Source organism: Castanea sativa, chromosome 12 (assembly GCF_040712315.1).
Source record: "Castanea sativa cultivar Marrone di Chiusa Pesio chromosome 12, ASM4071231v1".
Taxonomy (NCBI): domain Eukaryota; kingdom Viridiplantae; phylum Streptophyta; class Magnoliopsida; order Fagales; family Fagaceae; genus Castanea; species Castanea sativa.
In genome coordinates this window covers 33,174,662-33,198,342 of record NC_134024.1, presented here as the reverse complement: position 1 = coordinate 33,198,342, position 23,681 = coordinate 33,174,662, and the positions used below count along the sequence as shown (strand labels likewise).

The 23,681-nt window shown below is 36.6% G+C and overlaps 1 protein-coding gene across 1 annotated transcript; it reads right to left on the bottom strand.

The window, feature by feature from the left end:
* Positions 1–682: 682 nt before the first annotated feature.
* Positions 683–21,769, bottom strand: LOC142619953 (biotin--protein ligase 2-like). Its single transcript, XM_075793359.1, has 10 exons — positions 21,609–21,769; positions 21,224–21,491; positions 20,981–21,042; positions 19,332–19,480; positions 18,529–18,649; positions 18,217–18,372; positions 13,909–13,954; positions 4,460–4,526; positions 3,130–3,206; positions 683–1,118 (listed from the first exon to the last, which is right to left on the bottom strand). Exons 1-10 carry the CDS (start codon positions 21,721–21,723, stop codon positions 1,076–1,078), a joined length of 1,104 nt encoding a protein of 367 aa, XP_075649474.1. The 5' UTR covers positions 21,724–21,769; the 3' UTR covers positions 683–1,075.
* Between the last annotated feature and the right edge of the window lie 1,912 nt (positions 21,770–23,681).

Below are 23,681 nucleotides of genomic sequence, written 5' to 3'. Positions count from 1 at the left end.
TCCCCTAGCTAACAAACTATCAAAAAGAAAAGGTGCAAGACGTGTTGAATACTGGAACTTGATGTGTTTGGTGAATTCCCAGAACATAGAAATTGAAAACTACAAGATTTCATCAATGGCAGAGAGAGAACTTACAAACTTCCACTCGCTTACCCTTTTGCAGCCTTTTGAGAATGACATCAACCTCAATATGATTCCACATTACGATAGAGACAATGTTCGAGACATGGACCCCTATATTGTCTACCTACAACAATAGAAGGATGTGCATGTGGAGAGGTGGGGGGAGTCACTCTCTCTCCCAACAGATTACACAATCTCACAGACACACACACAAGAAGTACCCCACATCCATAGGGCATATAGGGGTTTGTATGTTGGGACATCACTAGTGCCAAGACACCAAATGATCGTCAGCTCATCAGAAAAGGAATCTTTATATTTGCATGTTTTAATCATTCAACAGTGACAAAAATAATACAACTTCTGTTTGCAACATAATGACAAAACCCTAGAAACAAATTATTATGACGCCTAGGTCATAAATCTCAATCATTGTCAGCACAACAAAATTAGGCATCTATTTGAGTACCTCTTGAAATATAAGTATAACCTAATTGCTATAGCACCTAACCAATCATTGGACAATTTATTCAAAGAATTTCTTTCATAGCTGGCAACAGAGACAAAAATTCCTACAAATGAATGATCATCTGAAATAACCATGACCCAACCTCTTATCATATGACATCAAAACCGTATGAAACATTGTAAAATGGTTGTAATTTATGAAATTTGTCCTACCCATTGAGCTATGGCACCTCCTCTCTTCATAAGAGTACGATAGATGTGAGGTTGTGGATTCAAGAACCAGCCGGTACATGTGTAACTTACCAAAATTATAATAAAAACTAAGTTGGACGAGGTCTCATAAAAAAGAAAAGAAGCCAGTACCATAGTAATAAATGAATTGAACAAGTGAGTGGACATAAAGAAAAGTAAGGACAATGATCATCATCGGTATGCACATGATGCAATGTGATAGTTGCCGCTGGTTAAAGGTGCATAGGAATCTTCAGTCAAGTTTTCTTCTAATCAGCCCTTTGAAGAAGTCCAAACTGCAGCCACAATGTAAGAAAATCATGATTACTTATATTTCTATCATAATTAGATTTTTATGTAACGTACTTCTAGAACAATAACATCTTTAACATACTTTTTTTCTTTTCAGTTCATGTTATAATGGACTACAGTAATTTTAGCGCTTAATTGTCTCTGTCCCTGATGTATACTTCCTGTATACTTAGGTGACTGTTTTTTTTCCCCTCTTATTTAATATATCTTTTATTACTTATCCCCCCCAACCCCCCCCCCCCCAAAAAAAAAAACAGTCACAGGGAATTCCAGTAATGTTTATATTTTAAACATGATATTAGAGGGTATAGAAGCACAATTTTTTCAACAGTCGTAAACTTATTCGAAAAGTAGCAAAGAGCGTATTAACAAGTTGTTAAAGGACTTACTCAACACCACGCTCAGAGGGCTTTTTGATGCAGCTTAAATTCTCAAAGGGATTAAAAATCAACAAGAGCAGAAAAATTAATAATAAACATAGAAATTAGTACTTACTCTTGATTGGAATCAGCACCTAAGGTCATCTGGAATCAACACCAAACTATTGAAGGTAAAATTTCAAACTATTCTATAATGGTGAACTCTAAGTTCTTTAATATAGAGTTCCAAACTAATTATCCTGGTAAGGTTGGGAAATGATTCTAACCAATGAAAGTAATTCTACTAACATAGGAAAAGGAATAAAATCCTAAACCAAGCAGGAAAAAACAAAAGGTTTAACCAATTACATAATGTAAATAAAAAAAATCCTAGACATTAATTGAATATGCCTTAGACCCAACCGATAGCAGGCTCCATTCACAAGGTCAGTGGTTGTGCTATCTTCTTGCATCTACATCCATAGGTCTGTGTAATTGGGGACCTATATTTTGCTCCTGCAGCACCTTTCAGAAGAAGAAAGGTATGATGTTTTGACTGTTTGGACACGGATGCCTACATCTATGGACCTCCTTTTGATCCATTGTAGTGCAGCATTTGAGCTGTGGAGTTTTAGATTCAGGATGTTTGGGATTTAGTGGGTATTATCGGAGAAGGTTCTTGATTTATTATGTGGGTGGCAGTGTAGGGGACCTAATATTTGTAAATATTTTTTCAATTGTAATTCTTTAGCTACTTTGTGTCTTTTTACACGAAGTAGTCTCATTTCAGTAAAATTATTATTACCTATATATATATATATATATATATATATATATATATATATATATAAAGTTATACAACAATGGAAGGCTATGAGAGGCCAATAGCAAAATTTAAGTTTTTTTTTTTCTGATAAGTAATATAAAAAATTTTATTAAGAAAATAAAACAGCACAAGTACACAAGAAATGTACTAGAAGGGCATCATCAACAAGAGACCAAATTACAATGATCTAGCAAAACCAAAAGAGAAAGACCAGAAAAAGTCGGAGCAAAATTTAAGAATTAAAATCCCCAAAACATCTGTAGTACGTTAGTTAGGTTAGGCTCTATGAGAGTATTATGAGGACAAACTTTATGCATTGTGACATGAAAGGAACTGTGATGAGCAAACACGTTTAAGCCTTTTCATGCTTAAAACGGGATTCAAAAGGAATGGTTGCTTTAAGGACGAAACGGTTTATTCTATCAAAAAAAAGAAAAAGAAAAAGGAAGAAACCGTTTATGATAATTTTGACAGGGCATTGGTTTTAATTGAAAAGGAAACCTTTATGCATTTGGTCTCTTTTACTGGGACACTAACCTGGTGTCTTCGTAGTTCTTCGTGGTGTTTCTGTCTACCCAACTTAGAGGAGTCCACATTGTCAAACCGTAATAGACCTCAGGCATGTTTGATTATCACATTCTTTTATAGAGTTAATGGTTTTCTTAGTGTAATTTGCAAATAACCATATAAGATAATATACCGTACCGACCTACATATACTTTGTAGCATATTTCCATAATTATGAAAAATCTCGACAACTTTTGGCAATATTATTTTATCCAACATGAAAATACCATCTAAATGATTTACCTATTGCCATCAGGATGAAGCTCATACATTTGATTGTCATCACCAATAGCTAACAAATATCCTGAGGATGTCAAACCCTACAAAGATAGAATTAAATATAAAAAACACAATTTTCTAGGATCAGCAACTCATATGTCATACTCTGAACAATTGAACAATTCCCATTGAAATGAAATCGCACAAAGTATGGCATTGATTATACTTGAAAATTAGTGTTTCCTATGGAGATGCCTACAGTTTGAATCCCCCCTCCCCAACAGTCACTATTGAATTATTAAAAAAAAAAAATTTGATACTGCTATCTAATTTTTAGCCAGATCATTGGCACCCTCATTTACATCTCCATGTGTTCTTTAATAGGATATAGCTGAAGATCAAGGTTGTTAAAGTCAAGATCCTATATAGAATTATAGAAGGGTGTCCAAGATTGGATAAAAAAATAGTGTGATTTAACAAAATGAAAAATAACTATAAAAAGTACAGGCATACATTACGAAATTCTACAAGTTTGCAATGTAGCTCAAAAAGTAGAGTTTGCATTTACAGTAAATGAAAAGATCAAGATTTAAATCCTTGCATTCTGTTTAAAGTGTAAGTAGCATTTTAAATTTGTAAAAATCCAAGCTAAAGTATTATGGAAAAAGAAACATCTTAATAAAAATATCTATATTTTCCATAAGCACGTACATCAAAACTTACAGACAATATTGCAAGTCACACAAATTTTATATGTAATTAAATGTTTTTGTTAAAAAGTATTTTGCTGTATGTTGTGGTCAGTCATTCTTTTATATTTTGTCTATTTTTGGCGTGGTGCCTGTATGCAATTTGATTGGCTGATTGTATAAAATATCCCAATTTACAACAGATTGTAGAATCAATAAAATCTAGAATTCCAATTTTATTAAACATCCCAATTTCCACAAAGTTGTAGAATCAGTAAGACCTTAATTAAAAATCTAGGTTTTACTGATTTTACATTAGATCCAATTATGATCGCAACTTCACAATTTTTAAAGCAATCTGGATTGTTTGATAGAGTTGAAATTGTGAAATTGTATAATTTATGATTTAAATCTAGATCTTAACAACCGTGCTAAAGATTCTGATCACTACTAGTAAATTGCAATGAATTGGATAAGTTTTTCGCTTAAATCAGAATCTTAACCATGAAGTCCCAAGTATGAAGATGTTCCCCTAGCTTTACAAAATAAGCAAGTGAATATATGTTTTTTTTTTTTAAATAATTTTTATTTTTATTTTAAAGAAATAATATACATTCATTCGGCACCTTATCTAGCAAGTAGGAAGCCTTTAAATTTCATCCTACCTGAATAGTTACTACATTTTCAACCATTTGGTCCTCGTTCTTTTCCTGTACAATTACTCTTTGCCCACTGCATGCACATAACAAAAGAGAAAAATCATGCGTCTGTAACTGAATCATTAAGGCAAATATACATGCACAAGATTTATTATTTTTGATAGGTAATAGATATTTTCATTAAAATAAGTACAACATGCTCATGATGATGAACAAAGCATTAGGAACAAATACAAATAAATCAAATAGAAACACAAATAGATTGCACGAAATCAAAAAGGGAAATACATTGTGTAAAACCCCAAATACTTGACCACCCAAAAAAAGTCTCAACTAGCAAACACTTAAAAAAAATCAGTAGATTTCTCAACATCCTCAAAAATGCGGGTATTACGTTCCTTCCAAATCAACCACAACAAACAGGCTGCACCATATTCCAGATCGAAGAATAGTGTAAACCCAGAAAATTCTCCCCATGCAAAAAGAAGAGAAATAAACGTCCTTGGCATCACATCACCCACTGCAAACCAAACATCAAAAACACTTCACTCCAAAAGGCGTGTGCGAACTTATAATGAATTAAAAGATGATCCACTCTTTCTTCATTGCAACGGCACAAGAAACACCAATTAACCAAAGACAGGTTCCTTTTTACAAGGTTGTCAATAGTAAGAATACTATCCCGAGTTACGGTCCATAAAAAGAAAGAGACTCTTCTAGGTACCTTAATACTCCAAATACACTTCCAAGGGAAAGGAAAGGTAGGAGGAGTAGATAAGGAATTATAGAAAGAGCGCACATCAAGAACACCATTCAGGGTTAACGTCCAAAACAAACTATCAATTCCCTCACCCCTAGGAATTTTGGAATGTCTGTGTTGTCTATCAAAAGAATCCTTCTTCAAAGCCACGTTAATAAAAATTGTCAAACTGATTAATGGAAAATATTGAATGGACGGTCAAGCATTTTTTTTGTCTTTTATTAGGTGCTTATGGTTTTACACTTTCATTTTCCCTTTCTGTGAAGTGAAGCATTTGTTGCATGTGATATATCATGTAGACATGTCGATAGTCTGTTGCTAATTCCTTGCTTATGATCAGTAAACCCACCATCTGATTTTGAAACCAAGAGATTTCTAGTCAAGGAATGGCTTAGGAGGCCCGGCTACCTCGAATTAGCTAGAAATCCTGTTTTAGATTACATTTCCAAGGATCAGTATGGGGGGATTTCGAAGTTTCTTTATTGAATCTAAATTGTTTCAGTTGGTGGTTGAGGAAGGAGGGAATTTTTTCTCCCTTAAGATTTTTGAACAAAGAAAATACTACATGCAATCGGTGTTTATGGGCGAGAGTGCAACGCTTTGGATAATGCGGAACCTGGAACACACCATGATTGGGGTTAATCCTAAGCAATTTTTCACGTTCAGGAAATGTGATACGGCTTACACTTTGCAATGGGGGTCTAACTCAATATGCGTTGGGAGGATTGAAGTTTGTACCGTACAGGTCTAAGCAAATCCCAAAATATCGTCCTGCCATGTCCTATGTGGAAGCTTTTGTGGAAGCTGCCAAAGCACTAGTGCAGGCAAGGTTGAAGCATATTCAGCAGCCCTTCACCAAAGAAAAGGTTAAGGATGGTATTGTGAAGAATATTGTGGAGCTTCCGAGTGAAAATTTTTGGCACACAGGGAGTAGTTTCTGAAACTCAGGCCGGAAGTTTTCCCCAGACAGCCGTGGGTGGTGGTGAGGATGAAGAAGGTGGTATTAATGGTAAGAATAAAATTGAGGAGAAAATCCTGGAAGGAAAATCTCAATATTCGTTTGAAGTACAATTTGAATTCAAAAATTGTTGAGTTTGGAAAGCTGCGTGATAGTAGGAAGGCACGTTGGCTAGGGAGAGGGCTGATTGTGAATGTGAATGAATTTGGAAAGAGGCAGGTATCTTGGGATGGTGTTAAGGGTGATAAGCAAGCTGACAAATGGGCAGCAAGTAATAATGCCTAGAATAAATTAGTGGGACTGGGCCAATCCAAGCAGAAAGCCCAAACTTTGATGGGAAATAAAAAACCCATTTTGGGCCTGGGTCTATCAAGCCCAATTTATTTTGAGGCTGGCGAGAGTTCCTTTAGTGGACTAAATACACTGAAGCCTTCTTACCAGAATGTTCCAAGTTCAGGTAGAAGTGAACTCGCTGCCACGAAGGATATTGAGAGCTCAATGGTTTCACCCACCACATTGGAGCAGCTTGTGATGTCGCCGAAGGCAACTTTGGACACGATCTCTTCCTTAGCAGCGACGGACGTGGCAGGTGAGGGTGGTCAGCATAGCTCGACTCGACTCGCTCAGCCACCCACTGCGCCGACAGGACCAACGGTGGTGGCCCAAGCATCCCACGAACCGATATCGGCGATCAGTGCTCCAAGTGGGTCGAGGTTGGTGTTGGTGGTGTCCTCGGCCACTATATCGAAACCAGTAATGACCTCAACTGACCCGATAGTGTCGGCGCTGGTGTCTGTCTTCTCCAGTGGCTTCGAATGTTGGGGATGAGGATTTTCCGGGTTTGGAAGGATCGGTTACTACAAATAACGAGTTTGATTTTGAGGGAGCTCATCTACATGGCCCAACTATTAGGGATTTGGTCGGAGATTTGGATAAGTCTTGGGGTAATTCTAAAGACTGGATACTACAATTGCGTGATAGAAGGCAATTAGTGCTCTCACTGTCACTATATCGATCTCCGGATTGTATGTCAGTCTGCTTAAGCTTGGAGGGAGAGTGTGTACCAGGTAATGCTTATATCACTAATGAAGGGTAGAGGGTTAGTTGGGCAAATGAGGGTGAGGGGCTAATAGAGTCTTTGGCTGTGGTTCTTGGGTCAAAGAATGAGATGTGGGAAGGACCTTTGGCCACTGCAGGTCCTCTGGAGTTGGTGCCTAATCATGTGAAGGAGATTGGGTGTAAGGAGAGTGTGGATAATTGTTAACTATCACAATGGGTAATCAATAGAATAAAAGCTTTTAAGAAATCTGTGGGCGCTTCGTTGGAAGGTTTTGAGGAGCAGTTTACAAGATTGTTATTAGCTATAGAGGCCAGAAAGAAATATAAACAGAAACTTGTGGTGGGTGATCAAACGAAGTTGGTCAAGTCAGGCCAGAAAGGTCAACAGGAGTTGAAGAATTTGTTGTCATCCTTGAATGTTGAGTATGATTCAAATAAAGCAAGGAGTGCAAGTACTGAGCGGGCTATTGTGCCTTATCAATGAGTGTGAAGATTATTTCTTGGAACGTTAGAGAGTTGAATGAGCAGGATAAAAGGCTCAGGGTTAGAAATTTGATTAGGAAATGGGGGTCAGATGTGGTTTGTCTTCAAAAAAGCAAAATGGGGCTGATTAATAGAGCAGCAATTCATAGCTTGTGGGGTGGCCAACATGTTGATTGGTCTTACTTAGGTTCTTGTGGAGCTTCTGGAGGAGTGTTAGTGATGTGGGACACTCGAGTAGTGAATAAATTGGAGGAAGCGGTAGGGAGATTTTCAGTTTCTTGTAAGTTTACAAGTGTGTCAAATCAGTTTGTTTGGGCATTCACTGGTGTTTATGGTCCTAATTTACCCCGAGATAGGAGGTTTTTATGGGAGGAACTTTGTGGCTTGAATAGCTGGTGGAGTGTCCCATGGTGTGTGGGTGGTTACTTTAATGTGGTTAGGTTCCCTTCCGAACGATTGGGGTCTAATTCTTTCACTGCTGCTATGCGGGAGTTTTCCAATTTTATTTTGAAACAAGGTCTCATTGATCTGCCATTACAAGGGGGTACCTTTACTTGGTCAAATTCTAGAGAAGTTGCTTCAAAGGCTAGGCTAGACAAATTCTTGTTTTCTGCAGATTGGGAGGATAAGTTTCCAACAGTTTCTCAAAGACGGATGTCTAGATTGTGCTCAGATCATTTTCCAATTGTCCTTGAAAGTAGATCTTTTCAGAGAGGAAGTATGCCGTTTAGATTCGAGAATATGTGGCTTAAGGATGAGGGTTTTGTGGATAGGGTTCGGTCTTGGTGGGATTCCTATCAGATTCATGGTGCACCGAGTTTTATTCTAGCCGATAAATTAAAGCTCCTAAAAAATGATTTGAAAAGATGGAAGGTGGAGGTGTTTGGTCATGTTGAGGATCGGATTAAAAAATTGTGAAAGGACCTGAATGTTCTAGAGAATATGGAGGTGAGTAGGGGATTATCAGAGGAGGAAATAGTAGAAGTGGGAAGAATTCGAGATGAGTTAGAAAAAGCTACTCTATTGGAGGAAATATGTTGGAGGCAGAAATCTAGAGTTCTCTGTGTTAGGGAAGGAGACAGGAATACTAAATTTTTCTAGCGTATAGCCAACTCTCATAGGAGGGTTAATTCTATTGATTGACTTATGGTGGATGGGGAATTATCTTCGGATCCGACAACTATAGCAGACTGTATCTCTTGGTTCTATAGGTAGCTTTATTTTGAGGATGTGGCTCATAGACCGGTCTTAGATGATGTGGACTTTTCTAGTATCTCGGTGGAAGATGCAAGTTGGTTAGAAAGGCCTTTTGAGGAGGAAGAGGTGTTTGGGGTGATCAATGATTTTAATGGTGATAAGGCTCCTGGCCCGGATGGCTTTTCCATGACATTCTTCCAGTCTTTCTGGTGTGTTTCGAAAACAGAGATTATGGTTGTATTCCACAATTTTCGTGTTTGGGAAGAGTCTTAATGCTTCGTTCCTTGCCCTTATTCCCAAGAAAGTGGATGCTATGGAGGTCAAGGACTTTTGGCCTATTAGCTTAGTTAATGGGATTTATAAGATTATTTCTAAGGTGTTGGCTAATCGGCTTCGTAGGGTGGTGCATTGGCTTATTTCGGATTCACAAAATGCTTTTGTGAAGGGTAGATAAATTTTGGATTTCGTTTTGATTGCTTCTAAATGTATTGATAGTAGATTGAAGTCAGGAGTTCTGGGTGTGCTGTGTAAATTGGATGTGGAGAAGGTGTGTGATCATGTGAGTTGGGATTTTTTAATTATATGCTTCAGCGTTGTGGTTTCTCAGAGAAATGGAGAAAATGGATAAGGTATTGCATTTCAACTATAAAGTTTTTCATTCTGATTAATGGTTGCCCATCTGATTTCTTTGGAAGTTCTAGGGGGCTTCGGCAAGGGAATCCATTATCTCCATTGTTGTTTGATATTGTGATGGAGGCATTAAGTCGTATGTTGGATGTGGCTGCCTCCGCTGGGCAATTCTCAGGCTTTTCGGTGGGTAACACGGCTAGTCCATTAGTGATGGTGTCTCACCTTTTATTTGCAGATGACATGCTGATTTTTTGTGATGTTGATCCTTCTCAGATTGCTAATTTAAGGGCGATTCTTACCAGATTTGAGGAGGTATCAGGGCTTCGCATTAATTTGGGAAAATCTGAGTTGGTATCAGTTGGTGGGGTGCACAATTTGGAGGCTTTGGTTGGTCTGTTGGGGTGTGGGTATTCTTCTCTGCCCTTGAAATATTTCGGTCTTCCATTAGGTGCAAGGTTTAAAGACTTATCTGTTTGGAATCCTATCCTAGAGAGAATGGAGAGGAGATTAGCAGGTTAGAAGAGAATGTATTTATCTAAAGGGGGTAAGGTGACATTCATTAAAAGCTCACTCTCATCTTTACCTACATATTTCCTTTCCCTTCTTCCTTTACCGGGTAAGGTGGCTAAGTGTATGGAGAAATTACAGAGAGAGTTTCCGTGAAATGGGATTGGTGGTGAACCTAAAATACATTTAGTTAATTGGGCCAAGGTTTGTAAGCCTTTGCAAGTTAGGGGGTTGGGTATAAAACAGTTGGGAAGCTTTAATTCTGCCTTGCTAGGAAAACGGTTGAGGAGGTATGGCGTGGAGACTGATGCTTTATGGAGGAGGGTTATAGAGGCAAAATATGGGAATATTTAGGGTGGTTGATGTACGAAGAAGGTGACAAGTCCGTATGGGGTCAGCCTATGGAGATACATTAGAAGTGTCTGGTTGAACTTCTCTAAACTCCTTGTATATGATGTGGGGGATGGTACTAGAGTGAAATTTTGGAAGCATGTGTGGTGCGGGGATTGTACTTTCCAAGAGGCATTTTCGGAGCTTTATTGTCTTAGTAGGTCAAAGGATTCCTCGGTGGTTGAAGTTATGGGTTGGTCTACTGGAAGGGTTCACTGAAATGTGCAAGTTCATCGTCTACCACAAGATTGGGAAGAAGAAGCCTTTGATCGGTTTATGGGGTTGGTCTATTATTCGAAAGTGTGGGGGTTTGGCCCAGATAAGGTGTGTTGGAAGCCTACAAGGAATAGAGGCTTTGAGGTTAGAGGATATTATAGCTCCTATCCTCCTAACCTTATTTCCTTCCCATGGAGAATGATATGGCACTCAAAGGTTCCTCCAAGGGTGGCTTTCTTTTCTTGGTCTGCTTCCTCAGGTAAGATCTTAACAAGACAACATTCGTAAAAGACGTGTGATAATGCTTGACTGGTGCTATATGTGTATAAGTTGTGGGGAGTCGGTGGATCATTTTTTACTTCATTGCTCCATAGCTTGGGAGTTGTGGTCTTTGGTTTTTTGCTTGTTTGGTATTCAATGGGTTATGCCTCATACTGTTCTTGAGTTGTTTGAGGCTTGGCAAGGAAAGTTTGCGCGACATCGTCACAATGATGGATGGAAATTAGTGCCTCATTGTTTGATTTGGTGCATTTGGTGTGAAAGGAATGCTAGAAGCTTTGAGGGTTGTAAACGTTATTTGGTAGAGATTAAGTCTTTTTTCTTGCACACTCTCTTTGAATGGAGTGTGGTCTTTTCTCATTTTTCTTGTTCTTCCTTTCCTATTTTTCTTGACCGTTGTACTTTTGTTTCCTGATTTGTGCCCTCATAGTACATCCCAATGTACTCGGTTTGGCACTCTTTTTTTATTAATAATATTCTTACGTTGCTTAAAAAAAAAAATTTTGGAATAAACATGCTCATAAAAAGAAAACACTCTCTCCTCCTCCCAATCATCAGGAACCCTTTGGAATTGAATATTCCAACTCCTACTATCACCATTTGATGAAATAGTAATCAACTCAAAAATCAAAACTTCTTTTCCCACAGCACGAGAGAAAAGATCAGGGTAAAGATCCTTTAAGGGAATCTACCTACACCAAAGAACATACCAGAATCGAATACAAAAACCCTCTCCCACCACATTGTAACACATGACCAAAGAAACTCTCAACACCTTTCCTAATATTCTTCCACATTCCACATCCCTAAGCACCTCTACTAACTCTAGTGCACCAACCTCCACTAGGCATTCCATACTTGGTAGCTATTACCTGATGCCATAAATGATTGGTTTCACTTTCCAACCACCATAACTATTTTCCAAGCAAGGCTTGATTAAACAAACCAATCCTCTGAATCCCCAAACCTTCATTCTCCACTAGCCAACACACCTTATTTCAAGCAACAAGTGGATAACACACCTTATTCAAAGCAACAAGTGGATATTTAAAAGCTTCCTCAGAACTCCCCCATAGGAAATTTCTCTAGATCCTTCCTAATCTATCCGCCACAACTTGAGGGATAGAAAACAAGGATAAGAAATAGGTGGGAAGGCTTGAAAGGGTACTTTTCAGTAAAGTTAATCTTCTCCCTTTTGACAAATATAAACATTTCCAACCAAAAAGCTTCTTCTCCATTTTTTCTATAATAGGATTCCAAATTGATGGATCCTTAAAATGAGCTCCAAGAGGCATATCCAAGTACGTCATGGGTAGCTTACCAACATTGCACCTTAAGACACTAGATAGAGAATTCAAACTCCCTATCACCCCCATTGGAACAATCTCACTCTTACCAATATCAACTTTCAAGCTTGTGATAGCCTTAAAGAAAATCATCACCATCCGAATATATAAGAGTTGTTCCTTGGTTGCATCACAAAAAATGATAGTGTCATCAGCAAAAAGAAGATGAGAAATGCACGAACCTCCTTGAGAATGGGAATTTGCTTGGAAACCCCTAAGAAAGCCTCCCTCTTCTGTTCTTTGTTCAACAACCTACTCAAAACTTCCATCACCAATAGGAAAAGAAGAGGAGACAAGGAGTCCCCTTGGCAAAGGCCCCAAGTACTACCAAAAAATCCCACTGGAGAGCCATTGACAAGAACTGAAAAACGGACAGTAAAAACACATAACTTCATCCACCTCCTCCACTTCTCTCCAAAACCCATCCTCTCCATGAGATAAAACAAGGCATCCCAAGTCACATAATCATAAGCCTTCTCAATATCCAATTTGACAATCACACCTGGAATTCCACTCTTCATTCTACTATCCAAGCATTCATTAGCAATGTGAATGGAATCAAGAATTTGCCTCCCTCCAACAAAAGAATTTTGAGATAACATGTTATTTATAGTCAAATAAGACATTTGTAATTTAATCCTCGTCTACACCAAAAACCAATTGGTATCTTGGCCTAATAATAAGAGCAATCATTATGGAGTGAACACCATAGGTTTGAAATAATATTGTATCTATATAAATAATATATGTTATTTATAGTCCTTCAACAAGCCTGATATTTTAAAGTGATGGAATGAGGAAGTAATGAAGTTCAGATGGATGAATAGTGATAATTATAAACACACAAAAATAAAGGAAAAGAAATCGTGACACACGTAAGAAGATGGAGGTAGCACCAATAGAGGGTATGATGAGAGAGAAAGCCAAAATGCTTCAATCATGTGCATTCAAGACCAATTGTTGCATTCATAAGGATTAGTTAATGAGTAGCAAGGTTTACATTGAAGCAATAGTGAGGCCAATTCCAAGAAGAAGAAAAAATGGAGGGGAGGGGATTTTGGCTGTGGGAAAATATTGATTGCCTATGATTTCAACAATTAATAAGACATCATAGGATGTAAAATTTGTAAATGAGATTCATTTTGCCATCCCAATAGTTGGTAAAGGGATTTTAACTTGAGTCAAGTAGACTGTCTCTATTAGCCCTTGATCTCTTTGACTTTAGTTTCGCAGGAAGACACAACAACAAACGCCAGGAGGAGGGTTAGTACTGAGTCAAGTTGGACAGCTGATGTAATTACTATTCTTTTATTTAACCTCTGAATTGAGAGTAAGTACAATTTTTTTTTTTGGACTAATTAAAAAAAATAAAATTGACTTCTATGGTTTTTTATTACAAGAATAAAGTGAGGAGAATGGAATAATTTGGACATGGAAGTAGACATTTTCTCTGCCTTACAGATGCATGGTCACACAATCCATAATGCTGAACCTTAATTCTTTCACGAATAGCCACTAATGCATACAAGCAGAAGAATATGCATTATTTGCAAGAATATAACTGAAAACTTCTACAAAAAAGGCTTCCATTGTCAACCACTGAAAGACAGAATTAAGATTGACACGTCACCTGTGCAGCCATGTCTTATAATATAGCTCCTCAAGAGTCTGAAATCCTGCAAAATGCATAGAAGAATAATTTGGCATGATTCTACATATTATATCTAGTTTATTACATAAACTATAGCAGTCACTGAATGACACAGCATTTCATCAAACATACCCTTTTTTTAGGAAGCGATGATACAAACACAACACGGGACACGGCACTACATGGGACACTATCATTTTTTGAAAACTAGGACACAACATGTAGGTGATATGGCAATTAATAATTTAATTAAAAATAATTTTTAGGTATATTTTATATATTTTTGGCATAATTTATGCTTATTTTAGGTTTTAAAAATATGTAACACATATAAAAATTTTTGAAAATATATCTAAAATCAAATTAAAAAAAAAAAAAAAAAGCAATCATGGATAAAAATAATAAACATACGAACCAAATGAGCCTTTCATACAAATACTAACCCTGGTCATGCCCCCCAAATTTAGTAATAAGGGATAATTACACTTTACCACTGATAACGCCTTAAAATATATACTTGTTATATATTTTTGTGGGCATTATCTCTTTATTACTATGCTTAATTTGTATAATTAAGTCATGATTTGCATTAGTCCTTATTATTTATCTTTACATAATTTCTTGAATAAGATGCCATTCATTGTGTGTAATTTTTTATTTTCAGGAAATCATGTAAGAAAGATGAGTTTACAAGAATTTGTGAGAGAATGGAGGCCAAACTAGAATTAAAGTGGAGCTAAAGGACCATGCTTAAATGTCTAAGAAGGTGCAGCTGAAGTGCTTGGATCATCTACCATAATTGGAAGCTTCAAATAAGGAAAGAAATCAAAGAAGCAGAATCTGAAAAGGAAAAATTTGATCTGAGCACCAATCAATATTTTAGGCGTATCTCTCTCCTCAAAAATCCAATTGACACAAGGCCAGATGGGTTGGAACCGTGACTTAAATATCTACAACTTTTCAGTTTTGAGTTTTTCGAAATTCTCAAGTTTTGAAGGCCGAAATTAACTCACAAGTGACTGTTGTAAACCTAGACGGAAATTAAAAATAGTAAAAGTTTATTTTCTTTGGACACTTTTATATTAGGGTTTTTAAAGCAAGGCTGTGTAGAACGAATTTTGGGCAGAGAAAACCTTGTATTTTCCTTTCTCTAATGGCAACCTAAACTCTTTGCTAGGGCTAGGGTTATGTTTCTTCTATATGGTATGAATATTCAATGTGATTCTTTCTAGGATTTTATCAACGACATATTTGATTGTTCAATTAGATTTCTTTTGATGTTTTAGTTCTTCCATGCTTTCAATAAGTTCAATCATGTTTTTCTTATTGTTTAGATGAATTTCTAATAGTTTCAAATAGAAATCAGGTTCTAAAGTGAATGGGTTTTTCTGAAAATTTTTCTAACTGCATTATTAATCGAGGTTATGATGCGTTCTTGAATTGTCTCAGTTCAACCGAATCATAAGTTTTTAATTGTATAAGAACAATCAATTATGAAATATATATTTTCTTAGATCACAAAGAATTTCATATCGATATAAGGAAACACCCTGATGCCCTGGTATTTACATTATTGATTTTAATTGGCTATTATTATTATTATTCTTGTTAACAATCACCAAGCAAAAGTATTTTTCTTCTTCACCCAAATTGTTATTTAATTATATTGTCTTTGAATTTACCCTGCTCCTTGTGGTTCGACCTCGGTACTCCGAGAATTATATTGCTACGATCTCTTGCACTTGGGAGTGAGCAAACACCCACCTATGGTTTGTGCCATTTTAATGTTGCCTACCTGTGTTTTGAAAAAAGTCATTTTACCCACCCGAGGCTGCCTCCATTATGCAGCCATTACCCACCTCATCAATTTCACCGTCAAAAACAAAAACAAAAACAAAAAAACAAAAAACAAACATAGAAATCAAGATATAAAAGTAAGCGTTTTATTAAAATTGTGGAAGTTTTTATACTTTGGCTAAGAACACTAAAAAAAACATATATTACTTTTAGATCTTGATTTTTTTATGAAGTGATACCACTAGTCATAAGCTGAGCAACAAACCTTAAACTCGAAATCGTAGCAAATCCATTAAAAGTTAAGCAAAACTCCAAGAGATATGGGAAAAAAATAATAGAGCTGATGAGAAATCATAAACTAGTTAAAGGATTACCTATCCAAAGACACAACTAATTATCAACATCAGATGGTGGTGGATTTGTATCCAAACCTTGAATTAGCATTCTCAAATTAGAAGCTTGTGCTAAGGCCGGTCAAACCAGAACTTGTGCAGAGCAAGTTTGTTTAACCTCTTGGAGCGGCCATCAATGCGAACCTCTTAGAGCAAAACACATGGTGGAGAAGAATGCAGTGGACAGAGAGATTTGATCTGATTGTTTAACCTCTTTGCAGATTTGTTTCTTCTAAGTGTTCCTCCAAAGATCCGATCCGATCCGATCCGATTGCTAGGATCCGGAATGAAGATTCATATATTTTCAAAAGAGCTAAAGAGAGAGATGATGGAATAGCATAGATGCAAAGTGTGAAGGACCAAAGGGAGAAGCAATCTTGGAGTCCCACATCGCCTAGGGAAGCACATGGAGATGTGTTTATAAGGAGTGATCTCCCTTCAATATCTAGAGGCCTTTTCCCCCCACTGCTGTGTGCTCTAGGGGATTGGCTAGACACGGTTTGTGCTGGGTTGGCCTCTCTGTAATAGTCAGTTTTGTGGAGGCAGCTAAGCATCTTGGTGGTTGATTTGGTTGGCAGTGTGGATGAAGGTTGGCAGTGGAGATTGGGGATTAGGGGTCTTTTGGCCTGGGTTGAGGAGAGAGGCATAAAAGAGGATCGAAAAGACATATTTACCCCCCTTTTTAATGGTGATCAGTAACGAAGGTTAACGGAGGCAACTTTGGGTGGGTAAAGTGACACTTTTCAAAACACAAGTATGCAATGTTAAAGTGACCCAAATCATAGGGGGTAAAGTGTAATTAGCCTAATAATTTTTTTTTTTTTTTGATAAGTAAAGATAACTAGTCGTTATCAAAATAATAATAATAATAATAATAAAAATAACACTTAACCAAACCAAACCAAACAACTCAAATAGTTCCACTACCACCTGGGAGCCATCATTTTTTTAGAGAGAGAGAGAGAGTAATAAAAAATCACAGTGGGTGGTGAGATCTACAATATCAATGGGTGGCAATGGACGAACTAGCATTGCCAGCCACTGATCTGGCACTTCCTGGCGGCTGTGAGTCATGACAGAGAGAAAGGGAGATATAGAGAGAAAGAGAAAGAGAACTCAACTCTAGGGCTTGAAGACTGAAGAGTAGAAGGGATCAGCAATGGAGATTGTGCCACGTGTAAGCAGATCTATCTTTTTATTTTTATTTTTTATTTTTTGCACACCCGTGTCGCAATTGTGTCTGGGCAATGTCCTATCTGAGCCACATAATTTTTTTTATTTCTTCACTGACATGGATGGGACATGCAGGCAGCCTTGTCGGTGACTTTCCCATGCCAACACTGACACAGTGTCCATTATGGCGTGTCTGTGCTTCACATATAACTCACATACCCATGCAGGATTGAACAATTACCTCACTTTCAACCCTCTCTATTAGGATAGTATTAAAGGCTAGCTTATTAAGCACTGCTAAAAGCATAACAAAATCTTTTCTTATTGTCAAACTAACAAAACCCTGATGCACAACAATTACCTGCCCAAAAATTGGTAGATTGGTGTCATCATCAACAAATCATGAAAAAGGTTTCAAAATCACATGAAAAACATATTAGGCTTCTGCGCAGTGACATACCAGTAGCCTACTGAAGCTAAATCCAACTGATCATATATGAAAAGTGGGTGACAGCAATGTATATTCACCAATATAAAAGACTTGTTCGGAAACAGTATTTTTAGTCCAGTGTTCTCTATTTCTAAAATATTCATGTAATGGATTTGATGTGTTTTTATAGGTCTCAGTAGATATTGAGGCAAAAAAGTGCATTCCAAACTCCCCTTTTCATTTAACTGGTTGATGATCCATACCTATAATTCACGTTTTATCCTTTCTCTATAAATTAATTTGACTTGCTACAAGTACATGGGAATTCTTATAGCCTGATAGATATGAAAGTCAAAGAAAGCAGCAAAGTGCAAAGTTAAGCTGACATTTAACAGAAAAAATTAAATTCAACATGACAAAGGAAACGTCAAATTGATCATTGCAAGGTCATACTATTTAAAGTGAAATGGTATAAAAATGTAAACATAGATTTACCTTGATTTACGAAAAGATCATTAAATTTCTCAAATTTTTCAAAGAAGGCTGCAAGTATTTCTTCTCTACTTAATTGGAAAGCCACAACAGAAAGTTCTTTGAGAACTGCATTCAAGCATGTTGTTGGTTTCTCATTATCAACATTCAAACCTATACCTGCAAGAACATGGAATGATTTAATATATAGATCATGCACAAACATTTTATATGCCATTAATTTAGCTTTGAAGGAAAACAGCTCATTCAGTTACATATACAGAAGCATGGTTGGCTGCAATACATTCATATTTAGCCCAAGGAAAATTCCATTACCAGCACTGACTTTGAACTTCTTCGATCTATATGTTGAGGTGCACAAAATGCCTCCAACTTTAAGGCCATTTAAGTAAAGATCATTTGGCCACTTTATCTTAACATCAATACATGGTAAGCCCTGAATAGAACAATGCAACCAAAAATTAGCATACCCTATGTACCCTTCCACGTCACTCATTGCTCAGTTTGCTAGATTGCAATCATGGCTGCTGTGCATAGTCCAACCGAGCCAAAGATGAAAAAAAAATATAGACGGTCTGAACTATTACACACGCCAACAAGTTGACAACATCAATGACCACTCTTATGTATACTACAATCTGTATATCATGTAAGAAAGTAAGAGTGAAATTAATCTTTAACTCTGCGACACTTCAAACTCCAAATCAAGTCAATCTAAAAGTCCTTAAATTCAAGGATTCCAATTTTATTAATTTTTCTCCAATGCTATTTTTTTTTTAATTCATAATATTTACCAGTTCCATACTAGAGGTGACAATAATCAAAAGAAGAAATGTCAGCTTAATTCAGGGTCCATTTAGGATCCGCTTATTTTGTTGAAACTGAAAACTTTTTGCTGAAAGTATTGTATATAAAGATAAAAGTTAGCTGAAATAGTATAGTAGGCCCATGAATAGTACCAAAAAGTGCAATGGGGACTATGAATAGTACCAAAAATAAGCTAAATAATAAGATAAGCTGACAAAAAATAAGCTATCCAAAAACAAACTCAATTGGAAAAATTGGTCAATGTTACCTTTCAAAGGTAACAACACAATATACACAAACCAGAAACTCACATTTTTGTCACAAACATCCTTTATTGCCTCAGTAATAGCAAGAGACACGACGTATTGCACCAGAGGCACGACTCGCCCATCCTCCATTTGCATTGTAAAAGAAAACATAAGGCAACCCCTTGGAGATTCCCACACATTCTTTGAACGACCTACAAAATTCCTTATCATAAGTAATTATAAAACATAACGGCAATATTACATTTAGTCCTTAAGTTTCCACAATTTTCCAGAATTGTCCCTAGAGTTTCAAAGGTTGCAGTTTGATCCTTAAATGATTTAAAATGATCCAATTGGGTTTGTATGCTAATTGGAATGGTGTGTATCATTTGATTGGGCACATTTACAAAAAATAAAGAAGAAAAAAAAAAAAAAGTATAGGTGGCTTAAAAATTACATGCAAGAGTCCAATGGATTAAAAGTGGCTTGTAGCTACCATGAAGGCTCACTATTGCCACACCACATTAATGTTGGCAAAAATTGATGCAATCCATGTGGCAGTTTTATTCCACTTGGACACTTGGACTGCTCGCATATACTTTTTAAGCCACCTTGAGGCCAGCTCTACCATTATGCTATTTACCCAATTGCCTAAGGCCCCCAAGTGTAAGGAGACACCATAATTTTGGTCCTATAATAGATCTATCAAAAAACATTTGGTCCTATAATATAATACCATACTTAAAGTAGAATGTATATGATATGCATTGACTTTTTTTGTTTGGAAAAGTGGTCAATGTCTAACTAAAAATGAAAGCCTTTTTTTTTTCTTCCTCGCTCTCTCTCTCTCTGGAAGCATCTTTTGACAACCACTCTTTTTCTCTTTTACCCCTAAACTAATTTTCATGAGCATTATTTAAGGTAACCAATTTGAGCTACCCTTTTCTCTTCCCTCTTCCCCCTCCCCTTTTCTTTCTTTTCTCTCCGCTAGTTTTTTTTAAACACCATGTAAATTGTAAGGAATCAGGCATAAGCTACCTAGATAATTATTAGGGTAAGATACAAAATACCACCCTTGAGGTTTGGGCTGATAAAAGATATAACAAAGATTTTTCAAAAATATCCAATTTTCACCCTAAGCACAAACAACACTTAACACCATTTTGAAAGTTCCTGCTCCTCTATAAGTCCTCTACTTCCTTCCAACAACTTGTCTTGATTGCACAGGTCTCGGAGTGACTGCATTATGGCAATTAATGTGTAAGGGAGGTCTGTATAGCCCATGGCAGATAAACAGCAACCAAGGATGGAAAAGGAAGCAGGAGGAGAAAGGAAATTTTCAAGCAGTGTTAAGTGACGTTTGTGATTAGGGAGTAAATTGGTTAATTTTGAAAAGTTTTGGTAGTATCAAACATTAGCCCAAGTCTTAGAGGTAGTTTTTGTATTTTACATTATTATTATTATTATTATTATTATTGTTTTGTTATAAATTAGCTGATCAGATCACACCTTATGATTCATGTCAGCATACAGAGCAATTGGGATTATCTTACATTCTTTAATGACCAAATCACCATTTTTCAAATTTCAGGAGTGAAATTATTATATTGGGCGAACTTTAAGAAATAAATGTGGTGTTTGCTCAATAATAATAATTTCCAAATTGCAAGCAAGCAACAAGCACAAAAAGTTAATCAAGTAGTGTTTCACACCTCGTCCTTTAAACTGAACATCGGCAACACAAACCGTACCAAATGGAAGCTCACCAAAATTGCTGATGAAACCAAAAAAAAAAAACACACACACACACACACAATTACTAACCCAAAATTATATATCAAAATAAATTTCCAACATAGAGGAAAATAAAAGTTTAGCGAAAATATTTTCGTCCCTAAACTAAAATTTATATACGAAAAAAAGATAGTTTATTCGAAAAGTTTCAAGAAACTTACTGAGAAACGACGTCGTGCGTGGAAGGCAACCTCGGAGACCAAATGAGAAACCTACCAAACTGACTGGTTGAAAGGGAACCCATGTAGGAATCGATGCGAAAAGAGTTTTCTTCGGGTGGCTTTTCCAGCTCCGATTTCAAAAGAACAGAAACTTCGCTATCACCTGGGAGCTTCAGAGTCTTATTGCTCTTTAGAGAGAGTGCAATTTCATTCTCAGCCGTCGATTTTCCACATAAAACCAGGGTAGAAGATGAATTGGAATCCATAGCTGCACATCAACAACAACAACCAAAGAAAAAGAAAAACAAACAATTCTAAGTAAAAGTAGTACGGTTTTTTTCTCAGTGACCAAACAGCACAGGGAGTTTTGATAAATCATTGAAACCTGAAAGAGGAGAGAAAGAGAGTTTGTATGGGAAAGTGAACTTGCGTGGAGAGAGAATCAGAGAGTGGATGGAGTTTCGTAGAGTGAGAAATCGCAATGAGTCCTTTAAGGACATGTAAGTAAAAAAAAAAACGAAACAAACTGAACCTCGCAGTCGTACCGTATGTTTCGCGAAAAGATTTTTTTTTTATTTACAAGCTAATTTTCCAAATAGCATGCATTTGGGGGAGAATATTGTTAGTTAATATGCATTATGAACAATACAGTAAAATAGCATCTCGAGTACAAGAGACTCGAGTTTATTGTAGAACTCGAGTTTAAAAGACTCGGGGTGTTTGGAGAGTTGTTTAAGTGTTTTTAATATACGTGTGGGTGAAAATGTGTGTAAAAATGTGTGTAATGTTTAAAATGTGTAGAAACATATTAAAACTATTGTGCCAAACACCCCTCGATTTTCATGTGCTGACACAGCCGAGGTGTAGTTTGAAATTCACGTGGAACTTGAGTTTTAGACACTTTTGTTTTTTTCCTTCTCTATTTTCCCTTCGCCTTGTTCCCCAACGATTTCTCTAACCTTCAAAACCCCAAACCCACTTCCAAAGACAACAAACCCAAAAAAAAAAAAAAAAAAACAAGCAACAATACCAAACAAGAACGTTAAACCCAAGCGCGCTCCAGTGCTAAGATCAACAAACTCAAGCCGCTCCGATGCCGAGATCAACAAACCCAAGCTTAGGGAGCTACTCTAGTGCCAAGATCATGATTTTTGGATTTGGATTTTTGCTCCGATGCCAAGACATTATGAATCTGTGGGTTTGGTTTGTTGCTCTGGTGCCCAGATTTGATGAATTTGTGGGTGAGATATAAGGAGAAAAGAAAGAACATGGGAGAAAATGAAGAAAGGAAAATTGAGTGTCTAAAACTCGAGTTCTACGTGGTTTCATGTGGAAAATTGTCCACGTAAGTGTATGAAAAAAATCCCAAACTCAAGAATTAAAAGCTCGAGTTTTGCATTGATCTCAAGTTTTAAGCACTCGAAATGCTAGTTTTCCAGATAGTTTTAAAACGTGACAACTAACGAAATTCTTTGATATTTAAGGTTAATTGGTAAAAAAATTCAAATTGATCCTATAACCTAATCTAAGTGTATATATATGTGTAAAGCTCTCTCCTAAATACTTGAAATCAAGTTCCCTACACCCCATAAACACTTATACTTGTAGAGTGACCATCGCATCAACGGTGTGCGTGCGGTGGTGTTTTTAGTTTAGTTTTAGTAAAACGATAATTGCACTTCTTGTGAAATGGGGTGTCCCACGTTTTCAAAGTTGAAATGACATGTTACGATGATGAGTGAGACCCTGCTATATTGCTTGAATCAATGGTGATCAAGGGCACAGGTGCCTGTGAATTTGAATGTGAATGTGAATGTGATGATGTTTAGGCAAAGTTTACATTGAAGTTTATTAGAGTGTTTGGTAATTTGGTTAGGTTAGCTACCACGCGGCCACGCCTACCCGATTGTTTGGAATGGGCAAATTAATAATTTGAAGAAGAAATTTGGTGATTATTAGAAGTTGTTGGAATCAGATCAGCAACCAAGCTGTTTAAAAAAAAAAAAAAAAGAAGAAGGCTAGTCTCACTCTCAATACTAACAAAACCGAGTGTTTCTTTCTAATATAAATAACAAGAAAAAGAGATTCCATCAAAAAAAAAAAAAAAAAAAAGACACTTTTTTAATGTGGCTATATCTATATTTTTCATATACCGACTATTTTAACTCAATATAATAATAACTAAATTGACACGTTTAAAATACTAGAAATCATTTTGAAATATAGGACAAGTATTAGGGTCCAAAATAATAATTTATGGTGAAGAAGTTTGAGTGTTAATTGTCAATGGAGGGTTCAATCAATTTGTGGTGAAGCTTTTGATGATTCTTCTTCTTATGGGATTTGTAGCTTTTTTTTTTTTTTGAAAAGTGGATTTGTAGCTTTTAGAGGAAGCAAACTATGGCAACCAATATGTTGCTACGGTGGTCCTTTTCGTTGTGACTGCCGTTCTAGTAGC

Excerpts from the sequence above, each read along its gene's own strand:
- LOC142619953 (XM_075793359.1), bottom strand. The coding sequence starts at position 21,723 with ATGTCCTTAAAGGACTCATTGCGATTTCTCACTCTACGAAACTCCATC. Across the intron at positions 21,492-21,608 it reads CTCTTTCTCTCCTCTTTCAG|CTATGGATTCCAATTCATCT; the intron begins GTTTCAATGATT and ends GTTGATGTGCAG. Across the intron at positions 21,043-21,223 it reads ACGCACGACGTCGTTTCTCA|CAATTTTGGTGAGCTTCCAT; the intron begins GTAAGTTTCTTG and ends TGGTTTCATCAG.